Raw genomic sequence first — 21,557 nt, forward strand, 5'->3', positions numbered from 1 at the left:
CAATTCTATAAATTTCAATAAAATTCTATATAGTTCTAAAAATGCTATAAATCCTATTCTTGAAACATTCTGCGGACGTTGGGAAGCTTCTTCCTGAGCCTGGAGGAAACAAATCTCTTCCGGACTGCAGGCAAGGACTTTATGGAAGAACATAAGTACATCTCTAACTATACCAGAAGAATTCTATAAAATTCTATATAGTTCTAAAAATGCTATAAAGCCTAGTCTTGAGACATTTGTCGGATGGTGGGTAGCTTCTTCCTGAGCCTGGAGGAAAGAGAGCTCTTCTGAACTGCAGGCAAGGACTTTGTGAGAGAACATAAGTACATCTCTAATTATGCTAAAAAACTTCTATAAAATTCTATAAAATTCAATATATCTCTAAAAATGCTATAAATGCTGTTCTTGAAACATTTGTGCGATGGTGGGTAGCTTCTTCCTGAGCTTGGAGGAAAGAGAGCTCTTCTGGACTGCAGGCAAGGACTTGGTGGTAAAGGGGACATAGAAGGTGTCCAGAGAAAACTTCTTGGTATCCCTACGACCAGTCAGATCTGCAAAGTGGAGAGACCAAGGGTAACAGAGGCCACAATGCAAACCTAAAGCATATAAAGCTCCAGATTTCATGGGACAGACTCCTTGGAATCTTCTAAGGAGCTGCAGGGAAGCATGCTGCTGCTGGCAGCCCCTTGAAGCAGGCCCGGGGAAAACCCTGACCCGCTTCCACAGGGCTGCCACAGGAACAGCCTGGCCTCTGGGCTGCCCTGGGACAGCAGGGAGCCCAGAGCCCTGTGCTTTCCAGGAATGGCTCAGCTGCACATGCAGCCTCCTGCTCCTCTCCCTGCCCCACAGCTGAGCACTGGCAGAGCACAGCTGATTGCAGGGGCACATGCAGGGCACAGCTGTTCCCTGGCAATGTGCACAGGCTCTCTGGGCTGCCACAAGAGCCTTCCTCCCACCAGAGAGTGGCCCAGCTCCCCCCTCACCTTTTTGTGAGGCTGAGCCATGCTCAGCCTTCACATTGTCCTCATTGTTTGGAGTTGCTTCAGGGCTCCCATTTCATGACGATGAAGGGCGATGGAGAGAGCGGGGGTAGATGCACACCCTTCCTTAGTGTTTTGTCATTTTTGGCAGACGTAAATAAAGTCACATCCGGAGGTGTCCAAGTCAGAACTTTGTCATCTTTCCGGAGAACATGATACCTTCACCAGCCCAAAATGTCAGAGAGGTTTTCCTGCACGCGTGGAGGCTTGCTGGCTGCACACTTCTTCAGCTTGGTGCCCATCACCTCGTAGAGGGCCAAGGCAAGCCTGGTGGCCACCGTGCGGACGCTGGCGCTTCGGACAGGCAGCGGCTTGTTCTCCAGGAAGGACCAGAGCACGGGCAGGGCGTAGCGCTCGACGACTTCAGGGCTCCTGGCATAAACCCACTCCACAAGCACTGCCGGGAGAGAGGCACAGCTTCTTACCCACCAGCCTCCATGCAAACAGGGATCTACCTCTGCTTTTGCTTCTTGGAAGCCTCTCTGGCTAAGATCAGCAAAATAGCACACAGAGCCCCATGATCCAGAAACGGGCAAAGCCGCTGATCATCCTTGAAACTGAACCACCAATACCTCAGGACTAATTTCTCCAAACAGAGCCTTGTCCCTGTGGCAGACTTTGTACTTTTACTAAATTATTTCACAATTTGTTTCTGCATGAACAATGAATGAAATATCAAATTGCCTTTTATTTCCATTTAGAAGTTGTCTAAACCCACACTGAAGATTTGGAAATGCACTGTAAGGAGGCAGTTGAGTGATTTCTAATAAAGGGGGTGATTCCATTTTGTAACTTCCATGTAAAGTGCCAGAAGTCTTATCTGACTCCCCTTTGCTCAGTGGCACACAGCAAAGGGCAGTATTAGAACACACTTCAAAGCCCCAGCCCACCAGAGATGGCAGCTGCTTGACAGCTGCCTTAGAAACATCGGTGACTAGCCGGTGTCTTTGGCAGAATGCTTTTGTGCCTTTCAACACGGAGCTGTTTCAAACCTCAGCATGTCTTAGGGAATTACCCAGACCCCACTGCCATGGAATTTGAGCATCATCATGTTTTAATGGCAGTTCCCCTCCAAATGTTAGTGGCATTTTTTCTTACAATGTGCACTGAAATAGGGGCATAGAGAAAGAAAAATGCTACACAGGGGACTGAAATGTAATCAGAAGGCAAGTGTTTTCTCACATTGTCTCTGAAATCTGCTCTCTGCTCATTTTCTGGACTGAACTATATCAAAAACAGACAAAAATTTGCTAACAACAGGCTCCTTGCATGGCAGATTTGACTGAGGGGTTAAAACCTGAAATGCTAGGGAGACCAGTCTTATTTTCTGATCAGACAAAAAGTTATCTAGTAGCTACTTATTATTCTGTGGTGGAAGAGACTTCATTTTCTCTATGCTGTTAATCCACCAGCAGTCATCAACACTGAAACAGCTCCTGAAAGTACCCAAAACCAATTCTGCTAAGCAGGAAAGGGGTAATGGTCCACATTTCAAAATGAGACTTCATTTGAGTTGAAATGCAAATAAAGTCATTGGTCACGACAGAACTTCAGAAAGAGCTATCTGTTCCCACTAAACCTGAGTGAGGACATTTGCACTTTCTAAAGTAGTCCTCATTTTTGTTCATTCCTTTATTTGAAAAAGAGATCAAAATAACTGCAAAACTATATTCCCTGTTCCTGGGGATCTACTGGATTCAAATGCTCTTTGATGGTGGTTTGAAAGAGCCTTTGACATTCCCAATCGCTGAACATGCCCTGTTCAGATTCATAAGGAAGACACAAAGACTATGAAACCTTCTATTTAAAGATGCTGGCATAATTAGCAGTGCTATTAGCCCCAGTTAAAGCAAGGCTATCAGTCGTCTTCTCTACTGTATGTTGAGATTGTTATTTTTCCAATCCTTGGCTACTGCTGACACAGCAAGCTCCTCTGAGGAATCAATTCTCAGCTGCATTTGTAGCATTGTGGACAGTGCTGACACAGGAAGAGGCTGTTTGCACAGCCCAAAATGCTCAGTGCAGTGCCACTTCCACAGCACAGGCAGGCAGCCTCAGCACTCTGCTTCTGCCCCTCTGCCCCCAAAGGCTGCCTTGCACTAAATCCATGCAAGGATAAGTGTGATAGACTCTAACAGAGTATCTGATAGAGTGAGATACACTCTGTGTGGTGAGTTTTGACCTAAGCTGTGACCCCAAGGCTCCGCATGCTTCAGCCTCAAAACTTTCCAAGAGCAAAACAAGAATTCTGTGAGAACAAAACAAACTGATCCCCTGAAACAGCATTTGCCACCATTTTTCCTAAAGGCTCACAGATGTCCCTGAGGCTCCAAGAGAGGAGCCAGCTGGGCTATTTTTAGCCCCTTCCTATCCTGGAGGTGGGTTCTGAGATGTCCCTGTGAGAGCTCAGCCCCCAGGCCCAGCACCGCCCCCATCTCAGATGCTGCACAGCTCTGCAGCAGCCAGGGAAACCTGCCAGAGACACCTGCCCTGGGTATTGGGCAGGAGGGACAAGCTCAGTACCTCCTGCTGTGGAGGAGCTACTCTACTGTCCATTCCCAGGCATTCCCTGTAAATAATCCCCTAGAGGACCTCTTGGCTTAGAAGGGGAGGCCATACCTGTGATACACTCCGTGACAGCCAGCAGAGCTTCGCCATTCAGTTGGCTCCATTGGTTGCTGAGCTCTTTCATCAGTGATACTTTATCTACAAGTGAAACACACGTTTCTTCTCACTCTTCTGAGGTCATAGCAGAAAGGACAGTGGGGAGGGAAAGGGCAGGGGCAATCCCATTTTATAAAAGAAAGTCATATTCTGCTGATTTTTGAATCTTTTTCTTCTTTCCTGCCAGCCTACTTGGCAGGGTTAAAAGTTCCAAAAGAAAAGCTCTCCTTTCACATATGAAAATCCAAAGTTGTCTTCTGTACCAGGAGCTAAGTTAACACTTTTCACATCAGGCACCTCAAGAGTTCAGTCACATGTAAACAGTGAAGAGGTTTTGCATCCCACAGTAAAAAGGAAGAACTCCATCCTTGGGACACAGAAAGGCACTGAGTCAGGCAGTTCATGAATTCACAGAGCAGCTGAGGTGGAGAAGGTGGAAACACCCCTTGAAGACCTGCCTCCTCACCACTCAATTTTTCAGGCATTTTCAGAGCTGACAACAATCTGTGTGGCAAAGGAATTTAGAGCAGCCCTTGTCTATGTAGGTGTTTGCTAGAGCCACCTTGCCCCATGCAAAACAACATGTGGAACAAGGCATGATTGACAGCTGGATTTAGACCAGTTTGTTCGAAGGAAATGAACTTGGTGAATCCTAAGTTCCCCTTTGAAAAAAGAAGACAAAGAAGAAAGGTGGAAAATAGGCAGCTAATGCCTATCATGTAGAGCCTTCCAGGTGGCTGCTCTGCAGAAGCTCTGATGGGCTGGTGTCCCTTCATGCCAACAGCAAAGCTGTTCATTTGGGAAGTCAGATGGGGCCCAAGCAAACTTTGCCTCTGAATTGTAGCAAAGCTGTAGTCCAGGACTTTGTCTTCAGATCAGCAGCACAGAGCCAAGGGCTTCTGGGACTTTTGGGAATTGCTGATCACATTCAAGCCTGTTGGAGGACTGGTTCCTAAGGACTGCACCTCCAAAGCTTCTGTGGGTGTCTGCGAGAGCCTTCCACAGACAACAGCAGCTGTCAAGGCACTCAGCGTTCTCTTGTGTCGCAGAGACAGAGACGCAGTTGAGGAGAGTCCATGCTGGGGCTCAGCCTCACCTAAATGAGCAATGGATCCTTCCAGCGCTCTCACAGCTGCGGCATGAACCCCGGGATCCTTTGAGTTTAGATTCTTTGTTATTCCTTCCACCAAACGGATGATCACGGGGCTCAGGGCATCTTCCAGGAGGCCTATGATTTCTGCCAGCACGTCCAGCGCCTTCTGCCTCACTCTCTTATGCGTGTCACACAGTCTCAGGTCAAAATAATCAAAAATCTGTGAAGAGAACAAATAACATGAGAACTTGATTAAAATGACCTTGTTTGAAGAGGGGGTGTGGAAATGAGCACTCAGCAATGTCAAAGGTGAAAGTGATCCTTTCTGTCAGGTCAGCCCTTGCATGCACAATTGCAATGTTTTCCTGTGGGCCTCTCGCTGGAATGGTTCTGCAACCTCATGCTGGTTGAAAGATTTTCATCTGTTTTAAAGAGGTTTAGTTGGGGACAGGAGAGTTCCTATGATGTTTCTCCCCAGCTATAAATCATTCAATCAATTCCCTTTATTAACTGATAAGACTACCTTTGCTTTACAAGAGTGGAAGCTGATATTTACAATGCCCGGGTTTCTATACAGTTGCCTCAAGTACTGAGGGCAATTATGATTCTGCCAAAACTATGGCTGGAGGAGATCTAGGTTTTATTTTGTTTGTCTCAGAACCTGTGTCTGGAGATGGGCAGGGCTCTGATCAACTCTTCCAGGACTCAGACCATTTCTCTAACTAACAGGTAGACTTCTAAAATGCAATGTGCTGTACAACTCTCATTAGAGCAGGCTCAGTCCCTTGAAAGCCCATTATCAGGCACCAATTTCTGGAAGAAGGGGAAAAAGCATCTACTGGGAGGAGAAAGGATAGCTCTGTCCTTAACTGTTTTCCTCCTTTTCCAAAGAGAAAAAAAAAAGCCCCCCAAGAAGGGTGAGCACCATCTTTACCTAGAGGAAGAGGGACAAGGATGGAAATGAGTAGCCAGAGCTGTGCCTGTGCCAGACAAGATGGAGTTTCCAGAAGTATCCTTTAAAAAAATTTAGTTGAAACCAACCCAGCCTGAAACATCTCTTCCCCACTCAAACCCATTTTTTGTCCAGAGAATAAGTGCCATTATTGCTTTCAATGGCTGGATTCCCTTCACATAACCCAACTGGCAGTAGGAGACAGCAGCAGTTAAACCAGCAGGAAATTCTGTCATCATCTGATCAACAGCATCAATATAGAAAGCTGCCAGACAAATACAGCTGGACTGAAAAAACTTGTCCTGAAGCCTGGACCTGAATTAAATTTCTCTGGGGAAGAGGGACCAGCCTGTCCCGAAGAGCCAGGATGTCCTGCCAAGACACACTGAATTAACTTTACTTCCCCAGGCCTGGGAAAGGAGGTGATGGAATGGAACAATGAAGATACCCTACATACTTGGACAATGTTAGTGGAGATGAGCTGGGGTTTGGTTTTGGACAGGTCTAGGAGGAGTGCCACTCCTTCCATCCGTGTCTGAAACTCCTTGGCTTCCAGGAGAAGGTAAAGCTTCTGGAGCGGCTTCATCTCTTCCATAGCTGGAGGTAACGTGACCTGGGCTTTTGCACGGTGTAGGAGGCGTCCATCAGAGGTAGACTCCACCCTGGAAAATAAAACCAAATTAGGACCTGTTGGTAATAATAGCTTCAGTTAATTGTGACCAAAACATCTTGAGGAGCTTTCCTAGTGATGTCATTTCAAGCTAGAATATCATGAGGCTCTGAAGAACAACGTGAGCCTCACGCCAAGTCATTACAGGAGACAATCTGCAAGTAACATTCTCACACTGCTCACTCAGAAACACCAAGGATGAGCTGCATCTGATCTATCTTCAGATGGCTTCCAAGGCGAACTGCTCACATTGCTTTGTGGGGAAAGATAGACGCTACTTCCAAGTTTAAATGCCTCCTCATATGGGAGGTGTGTGTCTTATAATAAGGAAACACATCATTCTGGAGAAGTGTCTCTACACCAGGCATGACAATCTGGAAAAGTAGCTCAGATGCATTTGAACAGATGAACAGGGGCGTATCTGAAGGGTCCAGAAAAGCAGTAACAGAGATAAAAACAGAAGCCAGACATGCCAGAACTATGCTCACATTTTGTTTGCTTCCCTAGAGACCAGATCCACAGCTTAACAAACCCACTGGGAACAATTCTCCTGGATCAACCTGTCTCTTCCATGAGCATGGGCAGATGCAAGCCATGCTACTGAGACATGTGGTCACTTTCCTGCCACCGCTGAGCGGGACAGCTCTAAATAAATCCCCTCTGTTATCAGAGGAGAACAGGCACAAGCAGCTCTGCCACTAGCATGAAGAGACAGCAAGGACCAAATTCCTGTCTTAAACGCTGATTGCAGCACAGGGGGAAATAAACCAAACATGCTGTCCATCAAGTAAACTATATGAAGGACAGGAATATCAAGACAAAAAGTCCACATTGAGGCACCTGTTGGCCAAAGTTGCTCAGGAATTCCCTTACTACTACTACTGCTACTACTACTCAAACGTCATACTGTTTGAGGGTAAAAAAGCCATGAATCAGCCAGGCCAAACCACATGGATGAGAACTGTATCTTTGGGGAATGGCATCTTGTTTCAAGACTGGGACTTCTCATTAAAACACCCATCTACAAAAAGACAAAAGACTACGCTGGGATTTAAAAAGAACACCCTGGTTGCATTTCCTTGTCCCAAGTCAGGCAGCAGAAACCTGGCCCTCTTCGAGCCTCCACAACACTGCCCTTGCCACTGCATTGGATGGTCTGAGCTGTTACCAATGGGTGTCTTTTGTTGCCCAGTTTTTGTGGAAGCCTTCCAGAGAAGTTGTGTTCAGCATAATGCAGAAGTGGACAATTTTTATCCTAGAGCATTTGTAGGGAAAGGAAAGAATCTCTGGCACTGGTCATCTCCAGCAGAAAGATTTTCCTGAGGAAGAGGCATGTAAAGCACATGTCATGTGCTTTGTCACATCTAACAAAAGTGCTCCCATCTGACAAAAGTACCGATTGCTAGAAGGCGATGTGGCCTGGGGCTTCTTTGAGCCGTCGCTCCTCTTCTTCACCAGGTTCTTCACAGATGGGCGTTCAGCCTTCTGGTTTTCCATCCCCTACAAAGACATCAAGAAACTCCATGAATCTTTAGAATACAAAATAGGGAATTCCCGGATTAAAACACAAGTTAGAACCAGGACCACTGCTACCAAGGCTTAAGGAAACATTTCCTAACTTACAGAAATAAATGGAGCAGAGATTCAGTGATGCCAACTCTTTGTTTACAATAGCCCAAGGCAGGTTATGGGTGCTATCATACGGCAGTGAGCAGCAGTCTAAAATCCCAAATTCATTATTCTTGAGCATAAATGGGAATAATGCAAACTGGTAGGCAATGAGTGTTCTCAATGGAAGCAGCAGATTTGGACTCCTTGGGGGTTGGCCCACTATTTGGTTCAACACTTACTCTCCCTGCTCCTGCACAAAGTCACACTCCCTTCTATAATGTAGATAAAAAGAAGAAAATCCCCCCCAAACAAACAAACTATTTTCCACTGGATGCTGATGGATTCACCAAGCCTCTTCCAGCTCCACAAGGCTTGACAGCAGGGAAGATATTCCCAAAAGACCGACAGTAATTGTAGCAATTAGGTTTGACTTGGACATCTTTTGTATATTTGGAAATGTCCTTGGCACCACTACTTCCGGTGTCTTTTGCAAAGACACTGTTATCCTCAGAAGCACTATTCTCACTTAACTGCTTGACTGGGGGCAGAGTAGGGAGAGCCCGTGGGGCCTTGCCCTTGGATGTAAACCCATTTTCTCCTCTTTCCCTTTCCACTTTGTGATATTCAAAGAATTCAAAACCCCACTTTTTCCCAAATAATATCAGTTCCTCTGTGGTCTGCAGATGAACAGGCTGGGGATTAACAGCTCATTCCAGGAGCAAAATGATGCAGCAGAAGAGGAATGAGGTAAAGACACATCGAGTATGTTTGATCTCATATTAGCAGTGGCAATACTTGCACAAAGGAGACACTGCTTCTGCCAAGCACTTACTTTCTTCTTAATTCTTGCCAGGATATCTTCCAGGTCATGGGTGGAAAGAGATTGTTCCAAAAGCTTCTTAAATTTTGGATTATTCAGCAGCATCTTCACCATCTCCTGTCCATAATGCCTAAGGAAGGAAGGAAGGCAGGAAATGAAAAGTGAACAAAGGAAGAGTGTTAAGAGAAGCAGCTGATACCTTAAACTGATCAGGTGCAATCCTTGCAAGAGAAGGCATTACCTACTCAGCAAAGAGGGAGAATTGCTTCACTGGACACTGCACAGTGTTGTCAGCTGAACACAAGGGACAAGAGGAGAATGTGGGGCCACAAAAAAATACCATTTCACTCTGAAACTGTGGGTGTGCTTCTGTGGGATCAAAGGATCCCAGGGAACAGGCAAAACACATCTGCTTTGTTGTCAGAGCCTATTAGCAATGTCCTGCTGCCATTGCACAATAATTTGCCTTTCTTTCACTGGCAGGGAAGCCGGAACAAAACACCTCATGCTTGCTTTGGATTATTCTATACTATATAGAATAATCAGGGGCATGGGCAGATAGTTGCTCTGGTGTCCCTGGCAGCTATTAATGGGAATTTCATCATCAAAGTAAGGGGATTTTGGTGGTTTGGGTTGGTTTTGCCACTAGGAAACCACAGATTTCTTCAAGAAGAAATTTGGAGGTCACTGAGCCACAGATAACAGCATTCTACAAACCTGCAGAAGTAGTTTAGAAAGACTGAATACATAGGCTAAAGACCTCTGAAATATTTCTAGGGAAGTCTTAAGTTAATGTGAAATAGATGTTTGGGATCCTTCAGTGATGAAGCCAACACTTTGCCTTTATCGTGTGCACCTAAGGCCAGTCAAAACTTTTTGACTGGCTAATCTGAGCTCTTTTGATCTCAGTAAAGAATCCTTCAAGTCACAGGAAGTTGGCAATGCTCTTTCTTGGTGGCCAAGCTCAGGTTACCCACTACAGTCATTTCCCCAGGCCATCCAGAGCAGTGGTCACAGCACCAAGGCTGACAGAGATCAAGAAGTGTTTGGACAATGCTCTCAGGCACATGGAGTAACTCTTGGGGTGTCCTGCACACAACCAGGAGCTGGACTTGATGACCCCGATGGGTCCTTTCAAACTCAGCATATTCCATGATTCTGTGACCCTTATCCACACTGTGAGGTAACTTAATGTTTCCTTTAGTTTCCACTCCTTTGTAGTTTTACCCTTTATAGCCAGACACAAAACCATGTTCCCGTTTTGGGAGGTGAAATGAAGATCATTACCTTGTGTCCTGGTGACAGTCCTGAGCAAGTGTCCCTGCCACGTGTGCCAGTGTCTCAGCCCTGGGTGTGCCTGCCAGCTTCGTGACTCCAATTCTCTGCACCAAGGACAGGAGGAGCTCGGCCGCGCACTTCCGCACCTGGATGTAGCGGCTCCTGGGAAGAAGAGAGCAAACCCTGGGCACAGGGAGAAGGAACAAGAGCAGCACAGGCCTTGGCCAGAGCCTGCTCCCTGTCCTTGCTGGGGGAAGGAGGCCTGGGCTCTCCCTGCAACTTCAGACACCTGTAGAAGGTTCTGTCCTCAGATAAACACAACGTTAGCAGGGAAAACACGCTGTGGGGCGGGAAGTTGCCGATATCCAGCAATGCAGCCTCTGTCTTTTGTAAAGATTGGCAAGGGATACATCTGAGTGTTTTGACCCTATTCCAAAGCTGAGGAAAGGGTGGCAGGCATTTTGGCCAGGTTGTCCTGATCTAGAGACTGTCTCTTGGGAACTGTCAGGCCCAGCACCAACACTTAAGGCAGTATTTTCTTCAGCTGTCCCGTTGCACTCAACCTGTGAAGGTGCCTGTCAAGTGATTCATCATCTCAAGGCTAAGCTGAAATATCAGTTTGAATGGAAAGTAGAGCTCTCAGGCCAGGACAGTCATACAAGCCTCCTTTTGGCAGGAGCTGTACCTGCTGTGCAGGCAGTGCCACACCCAGCACATTCTGCCCCATGTGCTGCACGCCCCAGCAAGTACCCTCCGTATTTCTCACGTTAATTGCATCATGAGGATACGTGGTTTTTCCCAGCACTGCAAAATACCCAACAGCGCTCACAGCGGTAATTGCAAATGTTTTCCCTCTTCCCAAAAAAGCACAAGGCTTTCTCCTTGGCCTTTGCAGGCACTTTCATTTCCCCAGTGGTCACCAGGTCTAGGAAAAGCTGACAGACTGGGAGAACTCCAAGAAGCAGCAGGAAGCTGAGTCAGAGGAACTTTAGACTGGATATTAGGAAAAGGTTTTTCACCCAGAGGGTGGTTGGGCACTGGAACAGGCTCCCCAGGGCAGTGGTCACAGCATCAAGCCTGACAGAGTCCTAGAAGCATTTGGACAACAATCTCAGGCACTTGGTGTGAGCCTTGGGCTGTTCTGTGCAAGGCCAGGAGCTGGACTCAATGGTCCTGATGGGCCCCTTCCAACTGCCCCTATTCTACAGATCTGTGATTCTGAGAACTAAGAGGCTGCAGCAGGGCAGAAATAGGTGACAAGAGGAAAGAAATGAGGTTGAAAGAGAATCAAGTCCCTGAGTTCACAGAAGACCCAGGATACAGGACCCTTCCCTGCCACCATTCCCATTCTCTCTCTCTCACCCCTTCCCCCACCCACACAGGAGAAGGTGAAGAATATCACTCAAAGAAGAAGAACCTACTTGGCTCCCTTGTCCATGAGAACAGTCATTGCTCGTGCAGGAGTCACCTTCTCTACCATGATGGCCAGGGCCTGACAGGCTGCCTTCTGAACAAACTCTGGGGAGTTCCACACCATGTGGAGAAGGACCGGAGCAACCTCATCCACCTCGGAATCCATGTCCTTCCTCAAGAGTGCAAACAGCTCTCCCAGAGTGACGATTGCAGAGCAAGACAGCTTTGACCGCAGGCTGGTCACCTGGGGAAGTCATGAGGGGAAACATAAGAATCACCTTGAAAAGAAAACCAGTTGCCTTAGACAAAACTCCCGGGAAATCACAACACCTCCCACTGTGTCCAGAGGAGCAAAAAAGCACAGTAAGAGCAGAAGAGCCCAAGCACAGAAAGGTACCTCCTCTGGCACCAATTTCTGCCCTCAGACCTGCTTACTACAGGCCTAAAAAATATATTTCACTAAAGTGTGCTACTTGACCCTTCTGTAATAGCAACTACTTTGATTTTAGGGCCTTTTGTTTGAAAAACAAGCAATTAACGCAAGGGCTGCGTTCAAACCATAAAGGCACAAGTCATAAAGATAAAAGACTCAGGTGCTCCTGTTCAAAAAAGCAACAGCTGTAGTTGAAGCACTCAGACAGGAAACACAAAACACAGGCTCAGGTCTACAGACTAATTTGCAGTGTTGAATTACAGCTTGGGCAGAGAAGGCACACCCTGAGCACACATGGAGATGAGCGAGCACACAGCTACTCTACACACTGTGTATGAAGTGTGGGGGACAATTCAGAACAATGTTCTCACCTCGCTGGTAACTGCCAAGCAAATCTCACGAAGTCGACAAAGCAGGACTTCTGAATGGGACTCAGCCAGCTGTTTGATGATGCAGAGTCCCTTCTCCTTCATCTCCCTGAAAGGCAAGTACCAAAAAGATGGATTTTTCTCTAGCCAAGAGCTAGGCAGCACCCTCTGAAATGACCAGGCTGGCAGCTCAGTCAAACCATGGGAGGTGCTTTTCATAGCGTAGTTAATGAAATCATAGACTCAGGATGCTGTGGCTGTCAAAAGCATACAAAACTCCAAGAGGCAAACAGGGGGGTGTCAGAGTCTTCATTTGTGGCCTTTCTGAAAACCTCTGGCACACCAAGTCTCTCTGTCACTACTTCCTAGAAGCTGTGAGGCCAGGCCATGCTGCTGTTTCTTGTCACGTCCCTGTACCTGTCCCTGAGACACAGTCCCATGGGGCTGCTCCTGGGACATTTTCCTTCTTTGTCAGCCCCAGCAGGCAGTTCAGCAGGGAGAGTCTGCGCTGCCACTCTGGAGCCAAGTTTCCACTCTATAGTCTCGGCCTGTGTGTCACCTACTCCACTGCACTGCACACTTTCCCCCAAAAAGCATCAGAGTGTCCCAGAATGGTTCCACCCCTGGGCAAGAACTGTTGAAACCCTGGCTTTTCCCAAAACACTCCTACCTAAAACAACCCCCACAACAGCAACATGTTATTTAAGAGGTGCAAACAACTCTATCTCTCAGCACTTGCTTTGCGCAGGCTCTCAGGTACAGGAAGGTCTGAGGGCTGCAGCACAGGGCTGGTGACCGATCCCACAGGCACCCCTGGGTGTCCTCCTGACCCCCACACCTGCAGGAGCTCTCTGCACCTCACAGGGCACCAAAGAGAAAGGGGAAGAGAAAGCAGAAGAGAAAAGGCAAAGCAAAGGCGACTGCACAAGGAGGCAGATTTTTCATGCTTATCCCAGTGGGAATGGAGGCCTTATCCCCCTGTGTGAATGAAGCATCCACCAGAGAGTGGATGCTAACCCAGACATCACAAAGAGAACCAGTATCACCTGGCATTTGTAGACTTATCACCTCTGGGCCTCCTTCTGTCTGTGTAAAATGTTGGGACACATTGTGAGTATTGACAAAACATCTCAGGCCCATATGAAGCAGTGAGAAGGAAAAGTTGAATTCCAAAAATGCAAGGCTCCTAGAGGATTTTCTTTCTTTTTCCTTCTCTTCTGCCATGAGCTCTTCAGAAGTAATGACAGACTGAGGGACTTGAAAGCACAACTCAGTCGGTTTCTCAGAAAGAGGAACTCCCTGAAGCTGCTTCTGGGACTGCCATACAGGAGGTCACAGGGAGACCCTGTCACCTGCCATTGCTGGCAGCAGTGGGAGCAGAGAGGAATCTTACTCAGTCCCACTGGCCTAGTGGCCCAAGGCACCCAAACCTGCACTCCAAACTGCTGCCATCCTGCTTCTCCCTTCAGCCAGCAAATCATGTCGTTCCAGGGCCTTCTCTCTCCCCTCAAGATTTCCTTTGCAGCCCCGTGGAGCAGCAGGCAAAGCGAGGAAGCAGCACGGACCTGCTGCAGCTGGAGCACTGCTGCAGAGCAAGGCTGAGAAAAGGCTGCTCTCAAATCTTGATCCTCTCAGTGCTCTGCAGTGGTTTCAGCAGTGCCCTTCGGCCCTCTGGGCTCTCGGGGCTCAGAGACAGCAGCAAGACTCACTTCTAACCAACCTTAATGCTAAGAGGGACGCAGCGTGAACGGGGCCTTTCTTACCAGTCGTCGCTGCCGAGCGAGGACAGTGCCTCCTGCAAGGACTGCTGTGGGTCTGCAGAGGCCGTGTCCTTCTGCCCAGTCCCACGGCGCGGCTGCTCTCGGCGCTGGGCACCAGCGGCCGTCTGCGAGGTCACTGTAAGGACAGGGTCGGCCATGGGCGCTGCAGCCCCGGGCAGGGCACCCCGCCATGGAGTGGCCTGCAGCCCATCTCCCAGCCAGGGCTCCCTGGGCACACACGGGCACTGGGGCAGAGGCTTCCCTGCTGCCTGGCACCTTGGGCTCCTTGCTTTCCCCCAGCCTCCCCGGCTGGGCACAGCTCCAGGCTGAACCTGACCATGGCCCCGCAGCGCCAGCTCCCCAGTGCCACAGGGGCCACAGCCAGCGGCAGGTTCCTGCGGCCGCAGAGCTCCCGCTCCCTGCCAGACAGGGCCGGCAGCAGGGCTGGCCAGCCAGGAGGGAGCCCCTCAGGTGCCTCTCTTGTCTCAGCGCCCTGATTTCCCCCAGCCCTGGGGATGGGGCACTCTGCAACTCCCTGAGGAGAAACCTGCAGCTGCCTGGCCACAGCACCGAGCCAAGGCTGAACAGCCCAGCCCTTCTGGGCCCGGCTCAATCCCCACGGAGCAGCTGCCAGGGAACAGCCACACCTGACCCTTCCCACCAGACAGCGCCTCTGCCTCCACTGACCTCAAATATCCTAGACAGCAGCCAGCTGAGTGTACATACATTTAGCCTGCTATTGGGAAGGGAGTAATTTATGGATTTGCTTCTTTCCAAGCATCATGAACCTTTACTCTTTCAGAGGTACACACTTGCTGTATTTCAAAGATGCTGAGGTGAAATTTATTTGTCACCAAATGGATGTGTTTGCATACTGTGCACTGCCTAAGCTTTCTCTTGCAATTTCCAGTCTAGATGGTTGATAAAAAAGCCTTCCAAATGCAAACTGGGGAAAAAAGAATGCGAACACCGATGCAAATTGTTGGCAGACGCACTCTCTTGATAAAAAGCTGCATGCAGAGCCGGACAGCAGCACAGGCAGAGGGCCCAGATGGTGAGTGCACAACTGATCCTGGTGGTTCTCGTAGGTGCACGGTGAACACACCCTGGCAGGCTGCCCTGCAGCTCATGCCTGCAGTCACAGCAGCCTCCTGGCACCAGTTATCCAGATGGGCAAAAGGCAGAGCTTAGGCCTTTACCCCGATTTCATTCAGCTCAACTTTCCAATGGATTTCTAGAACCAACTGCTACAGTACTACCAAGCTGGAGTAACTCCAAAGTAGATTTGATGTTCAATCTCAGGACAGGCTATGGACCCGAGGTGCCAGCTGTTCTGCCTGAGGCAGGAGGCAGTTTGTGCTCCTTGTGCAAGGAAAAACCCGTGCAGGGAAAAAGCTGCCAGGGAGCAGGCTTACCTGTGGAGTTGCGTGGGAAGCTGCCATCCCCATGGATGGTGGACGTACTGGGCAGTAAGGGCACGTTGTCCTTCAAAACCTGCTTCTTCAAGTCGCTACCAGGCTGTTTTCTCTGCCCACTAGCAGCTGTGCCATCGACAGGTGGTAGCCTAAAGCCTGCAGGGACCAAAGAGGAGCTTGTAAGTGGAGGGTGCTGGGCAGGGTGACAGTCGAAAGTCCAAGGAAACTCGCTGGAGGTGGGTAACATCTCTGTTATCCCAAAGAACTTCAAGTATAACAATGGCACACTAACATGGGACAGTGATCACAGAATCACAGAATATTAGAAGTTTGGGTTGGAAAGCACCTTTAAGCACCATCTAGACCAACTCCTATGTACAGGGACATCTTCATCTAGATCAGAGCCCCATGTAAAGTGGCCTTGAACACCTTCAAGGATGAACCAACAACAGCTTCTCTGGGCAAACCCTTCCAGCTTTTCATCCCCTTTAATTTAAAAACAAATTCTCCCTCATATATAATCTAAATCTACCCTCTTCTAGCTTAATAGCAAATTGCAGTGATGCTTGCCCTAAGAAACAAGGAAGAGCCAGTATTTCTTTGCTTTTGTTGTCCTGTTGCAGAGGCTGTCAGGGGAAGTTCCCAAAAGAAAGTGCAGATAACCTTGCATGATGCTCTCGGGCTGAGTGCTGCCTCCTTAGGGCCCTGCTGCCGCCCTCGGGGCAGCGCTCCCAGCCCTGCAGTCAGAGCCCCTGGGCCGGGATTCAGTCGGGAACGCTGCTTGCTCCTGGGGCTTCAACAGAAGCAATGGCTGGGGCTTCAGCACAGCTCAGCAGTGCCAGCTCCTCAGCAGGGAGCGGCAGGAGGAGGAGCTCTGGTTTTTTAATCAGAAGGAGCTGGACTTTGTTTCTTCCAGGCTGCAGCCTTGTTGAAAAGCATTCTTTTGGACTTGCCTTCCCTGGAGGCTGCTCTCCAGGAGAGTCTGAAGCCCCAGTGTACTTTGCAAGACAGAATTTTCTACTCTGAAAGACTGCAGAGGTGAAGGTGGGAAGCTGATATTCTGGTACTGACTCAGTGAGGCCATGGACAAGACACTTCATGCATCTGTATTTTTCTTTGGCAAACAGAAATAAATCCTATGCAAGCTTCCGCCCCAATGCAAGCCAAACAGCATCCCAGCCTGATTGCAACACTGTGCAAAGGGCAAGCAAGTGGTCAGAAAGGACCACAAGTGTAGCCAACACTTACTTGCTCCAGCTGCATCCCCAGGCTCAACTGGCTTAAGAGGAAGCTGCAAGGATGCTTGATTTTGTCTCCTTCTCTCCAACTCTTTCTCCAGAAGCTCCATTTTCTTCCGCTCCAAGTTCTTTTGAGCCAACTTGCACAATGCAGGACGGATCTAGGTGCAATGGAAATACAGCACAGACTGTAAGCACAGACATACAAACTAAACACAACATCTCATCGGGAGCACAGAGTCCACAGAGTGCTACAGGCTTCAGTGCAGCTCCACAGATATTCCAATAGTTTCAGAGCAAGGTCTCCCATCCTCACCCTGGCTATTACACACAGTGAGGTGAAACACTTCAGTGCCATAACCTTCTACTGCTGCCACTGCAACCTCTGTCAGGAAGGCCTGCTTGAGGCATGAAAGTCATAGGAGTGCCCCAAGACAGATGAAGAGCTCACATGGCAAGTGAGCAGGCAGTTCAGTTCCTACAGGCCATGGCAGGAGAATAAACACTGTGTGCAATACCCAGCAAGGAGGGGTAATGAGCTGCTGCTTAACACTCATGGCCAGGAATTGCAGCTGTTTCTCACTTCCTGCCTTCGCAAGGATTCAGCTCTGAAGGGATCTGAAGGATTTGGGCTCTGAGACCAAAAGGAGGAGTCATATGAAAACAAGTTGCAGAAACACTGATGTTAATGAGCAGAAAACTTGAGAAGGAGAAGGCTGTGAGATGCAGCCAAAGGTATCCTGGAAAAGTCAAACTCTCCCATTTAATTTTGCAGCCTTGCTTACACTCAACATTAGAACCTTTGCTTCTCTGCTTCTGAGGATGCACTTTGCCCACGTTCACTGATGGTTCTCTGCCATTCAGAACTTCTCTAAAAGAGCTTTTGCACATAAAGAATGCTTCTGGCATGACCGTAGCACCATCTCCAAACCAGTGACCCTTTCTGGCACCACTGGAAATAGCCAAGCAATTGCTCTGTAGCTGTCCAATAGATTCCCAAGATAATCTCCATCCCCATCTCCCAAGGGGTGGAAGATGATAATTTCCAGTGACATTTTTGGCCAAGCACTAAACAGCCACTGGAAATGAAGTCTGCTCATCCCTGTGCTTACCCCTTACCTTTCCAGAGCTGTCCCTCAGGTCACTGTCACTCATTAAAACAGGACTGGTGGGATGATCCATCTCCTTGGCCTGGCTCAGTGGAAGGCCTGGTAATGGAAGCAAAGGTTCATGTAAATCTCTGGCAGACTTCAAGCCCCCAAAAACATAATTGTGGGCAACAGGCAAGTCAGGTTGCAGACTGCAGAGCTTCCATAAAACACAGAGATTGGGATGGAGAGCAGCAAGGTACATATGCCTAGAGTGTGATGGAAGCTTCCAACTTGAAAGCATTGGCTGACCCAGATGAACCAGAGATGGCATTTTGTCTGGCACAATTCCACTTGTCAGGGATCAGGCAAGGCAGGGAGGGAGGACAAGGCAGAAGGCATCTCCTCCCCCAGCCTCAGCCTGCCACTCTGACACAGGCAGAGAGAGCTGGGGAAGAGATTTCCAAAGGACTTTCTGTCCTGGGATGTTTCCCTATTTCTGCCAGTGCAAAACCAGGCAATGCCCATGAACCTCCTTCACTCCTCAAAAAGTTCAGCTCAGAAACTGCCCCAGGGAATGGTATTCTGCTTCAAAGGCAGGAGGAAGGAGGGGGAACATTTGTCATTTCATGCTAAATGCCTTCCTTTGCTCTACTAATTTTGACTCTTAAAAGCTTGCAGGGAGATGAAAGCCATGTGAAGCATGGAGAGGAATGTTTCCTTTTCCTGCACTGCATTTCCTGGGCCCCAAAGTACCATTCTATCTCCTGTCATTCAACACTTCATACTGGAGGAATTTTCACTGTACCACCAGAGAACACTCCCAGTGACTGGGCTTTGGGAGAGTCCACTGAGCCAATCAAGGAATTGAAATGACTTTTAAGGAATGTTCAAAAGAATTGGTTTGAACCTAGTTTTCCAAATGTTCACCTCTGAGTCTAGGTTCCAATAGTCATTTTAGGACAGACATGCCCTGTACCTACCTGCATGGTCAGAGCTCTTCCCTTGGCTACTGCTGCTGGGTCTTGGCCTGGAGGAAATGGAGGACAAAGGAACAAATGAGGAGATAGAAAGAGAAGGGAAGGAACGAGTGTGTCATGAAAGGAGGCAAACCTTCTTAGCATGGTCACTGATGAAGGAGGAAATGCAACACATAAAGATGCACAGCAAGATGGAAAGCTGATTAATTGTCCTTAAGCTTTCAGTTGCTGTTGTCACTCAGAGCTGGCTAAGCTCTGGGTGAAATAATATCCAAGCCCTGACTCCTCTTCCCCACCTCCACCTCTCCTCTGGGGCCGTCAGTGTTGGGTTTGACATTTTGCTGGCCCTTCATAGATGGGCAAAATGCTGAATACAGAGGGGTCTGCCTAAATACATGGGACACTTTGGAAAGTCACCGCATGAGATGAGAAGGGCGAGGTCAACCGCACCCTGGAGCAGCAGACACCTTGTCTTACCTCATCTCCTGGGACTCCTGGAAAACCAGCTGGAGAGGGCTTCGCACTGACCCTGCAGCATTGCCAACAGGGAGATTTTCTGCCTTGCGTATTGGGGGGATCAAAGGTGGTCCCAGTGACCTCTTCTTCAAATCCCCTTCAGTGGAATTCACCATGGAAGCCTGGAAAGAATAGAACACAGTGCTCAGATCAAGCATCCAGCCTTGGCCTGATTCATGGCCCAAGACATTTAGGTATGTTTTCAACTGGCACACGGCAGGAAACAACAGTCAAACTCATGGAGCAGCTTGGCCCAGGATGGGAAATGCAAAGGGAACTGCTGAGGGAGAGACCACGTCACACATTTGACACCTCTCTCCTCACACTCATTCCTCTGCAAGTGTGGCTACATTTAAAGGTGGCATGCAGATCTGTGACATCAAGATGTTCTGAGACATAAAGATGGTTCACAGATACATGTAGGATACTAAATGGAGAAGGATTTATCTTCCAGAGTGGACAATTTTAGCGGCTCTGACTGCTAGTTGGTGTTTTCTCCACCGTAACACAGAGGAGGAACCACGACACAGCCCAGAAGCCATTCCAAGACCTCTCCTGTTACTGACACATGCTGAGGACACGAAGCCTGCACTTCACACCCACTGCAAAGGCAGCCTGAAGTGCAGTGTCCAGCTGAGATCTTCCTTGACTCAGCAGCTTCCCTGGGCTCACACCACAGGAAGAGGTCTCCAAGTTCTGCCTACAGCACTTTAACAGAAATTCTACCATACAAGACTTATCTTGGCATTCTTACCTTACACCTTATTCCATCTGAGCTCAGCTCCAGGCTCTTTCTTCTGATATCATTGTAGGCAGTGCAAATTTGGCTTTTGTCTTTTTCTTCATTATATATCTTGCTTGGTTTGATGGAAGAAGAGCTCTCGGGGATGGGTGGCAAGGGCTTGGAGGGAAGGAGTGACATCAGATGTGTCTGGGGAAGGTTCTTGGTGATAGTGTAGCCAGTTGGGGCTGCAATGTGAAGACACAAAATATAACAGAGGCCACAATGTAAATCGAAAGGATCTGAAGCTCCATGGCACACATTTCCTGGAATCTTCTAAAGAGCTGCACAGGGAAGCATGCTGCTGCTGGCAGCCCTTTGAAGCAGGCCCGGGGAAAACCCTGACCCGCTTCCACAGGGCTGCCACAGGAACAGCCTGGCCTCTGGGCTGTCCTGGGACAGCAGGGAGCCCAGAGCCCTGTGCTTTCCAGGAATGGCTCAGCTGCACATGCACCCTCCTGCTCCTCTCCCTGCCCCACAGCTGAGCAGCCCTACAGCTCCAGGGGCACTGGCAGAGCACAGCTGATTGCAGGGGCACATGCAGGGCACAGCTGTTCCCTGGCAATGTGCACAGGCTCTCTGGGCTGCCACAAGAGCCTTCCTCCCACCAGAGAGAGCCCAGCTCTCCCTCACCTCTGTGTGAGGCTGAGCCATGCTCTCAAGGGAAGAAGGGTGTTGGGTGAACTCCCACCTTTACAATCAATCCATCCAAGGCTTGATGGGGCACCCAAAGGGATTTTTAATTAATCAGGCGATAACTCTCTTTTTATTTTTCATGAAACTAGCATCACTACAATTCCTCTGGACTGCATGGAGCTGGTGAGCCAGCAAAGAAAGCTTCTACAACTTTGCTTATGTGCTGCTCCTTGCCAAATCTACTACATTCACATCCCTTTCCTTCTAAACTGTTGGCAATCCACATGGTCGCCAGAATTTGGCAATTACACCTAGGAAGTAATTGTTTTCCAAAGCTGCTTGTCATGGCCTTTGTTTCTCTAACTCCCACTCAGTTCTGGGTTGGGTTTGGTTGGTTTCTTTTACTTCTCCTCACAACAAATGAAGTGCCAGCTCATGAACCATGGCACTTCATTTGTTAGAAGAAGCTTTGCAATCCACATTACATGTCCCCAGCATTCAAGGAGTCTGTATCTGCAGGAGAAACACTGGCCATGAAATTGTAAATTGCCAATTTTGCCCTGCTTCATTGCTCCATGGGATTTTCCCATGCTTTCTTTCCTGCAGAGATAACCAAAAGCAACATAAAACATTAACTGACTCAAAACATTTCTGATCCTGGCTAATACTGACAATTCCAAATTTCCTTACTGGAAATAGCAGAGGGCAGGTCATTCTGAAATACTCTCCAACAGAGTGTTTAGAACTAAAAGAACTAATTCTTTACATGGTTTCACAGAGGATAAAATCATGTGGCATCCT

General features: G+C 48.4%; 1 protein-coding gene across 1 annotated transcript; it reads right to left on the reverse strand.

The window, feature by feature from the left end:
• Window positions 1-390: 390 nt before the first annotated feature.
• On the reverse strand, window positions 391-21,042 carry LOC144247279 (TOG array regulator of axonemal microtubules protein 2-like). The gene is made up of 17 exons (XM_077787691.1): window positions 21,009-21,042; window positions 20,094-20,308; window positions 19,301-19,461; window positions 18,827-18,873; window positions 17,875-17,963; window positions 16,766-16,916; window positions 15,518-15,673; window positions 14,106-14,238; window positions 12,346-12,451; window positions 11,550-11,785; window positions 10,138-10,290; window positions 8,863-8,980; window positions 7,816-7,919; window positions 6,207-6,411; window positions 4,801-5,017; window positions 1,210-1,437; window positions 391-551 (listed from the first exon to the last, which is right to left on the reverse strand). The coding sequence occupies exons 1-17, from the start codon at window positions 21,040-21,042 to the stop codon at window positions 391-393; spliced, it is 2,514 nt and encodes an 837-aa protein (XP_077643817.1).
• Between the last annotated feature and the right edge of the window lie 515 nt (window positions 21,043-21,557).

Source organism: Lonchura striata, chromosome 21 (assembly GCF_046129695.1).
Source record: "Lonchura striata isolate bLonStr1 chromosome 21, bLonStr1.mat, whole genome shotgun sequence".
NCBI lineage: Eukaryota > Metazoa > Chordata > Aves > Passeriformes > Estrildidae > Lonchura > Lonchura striata.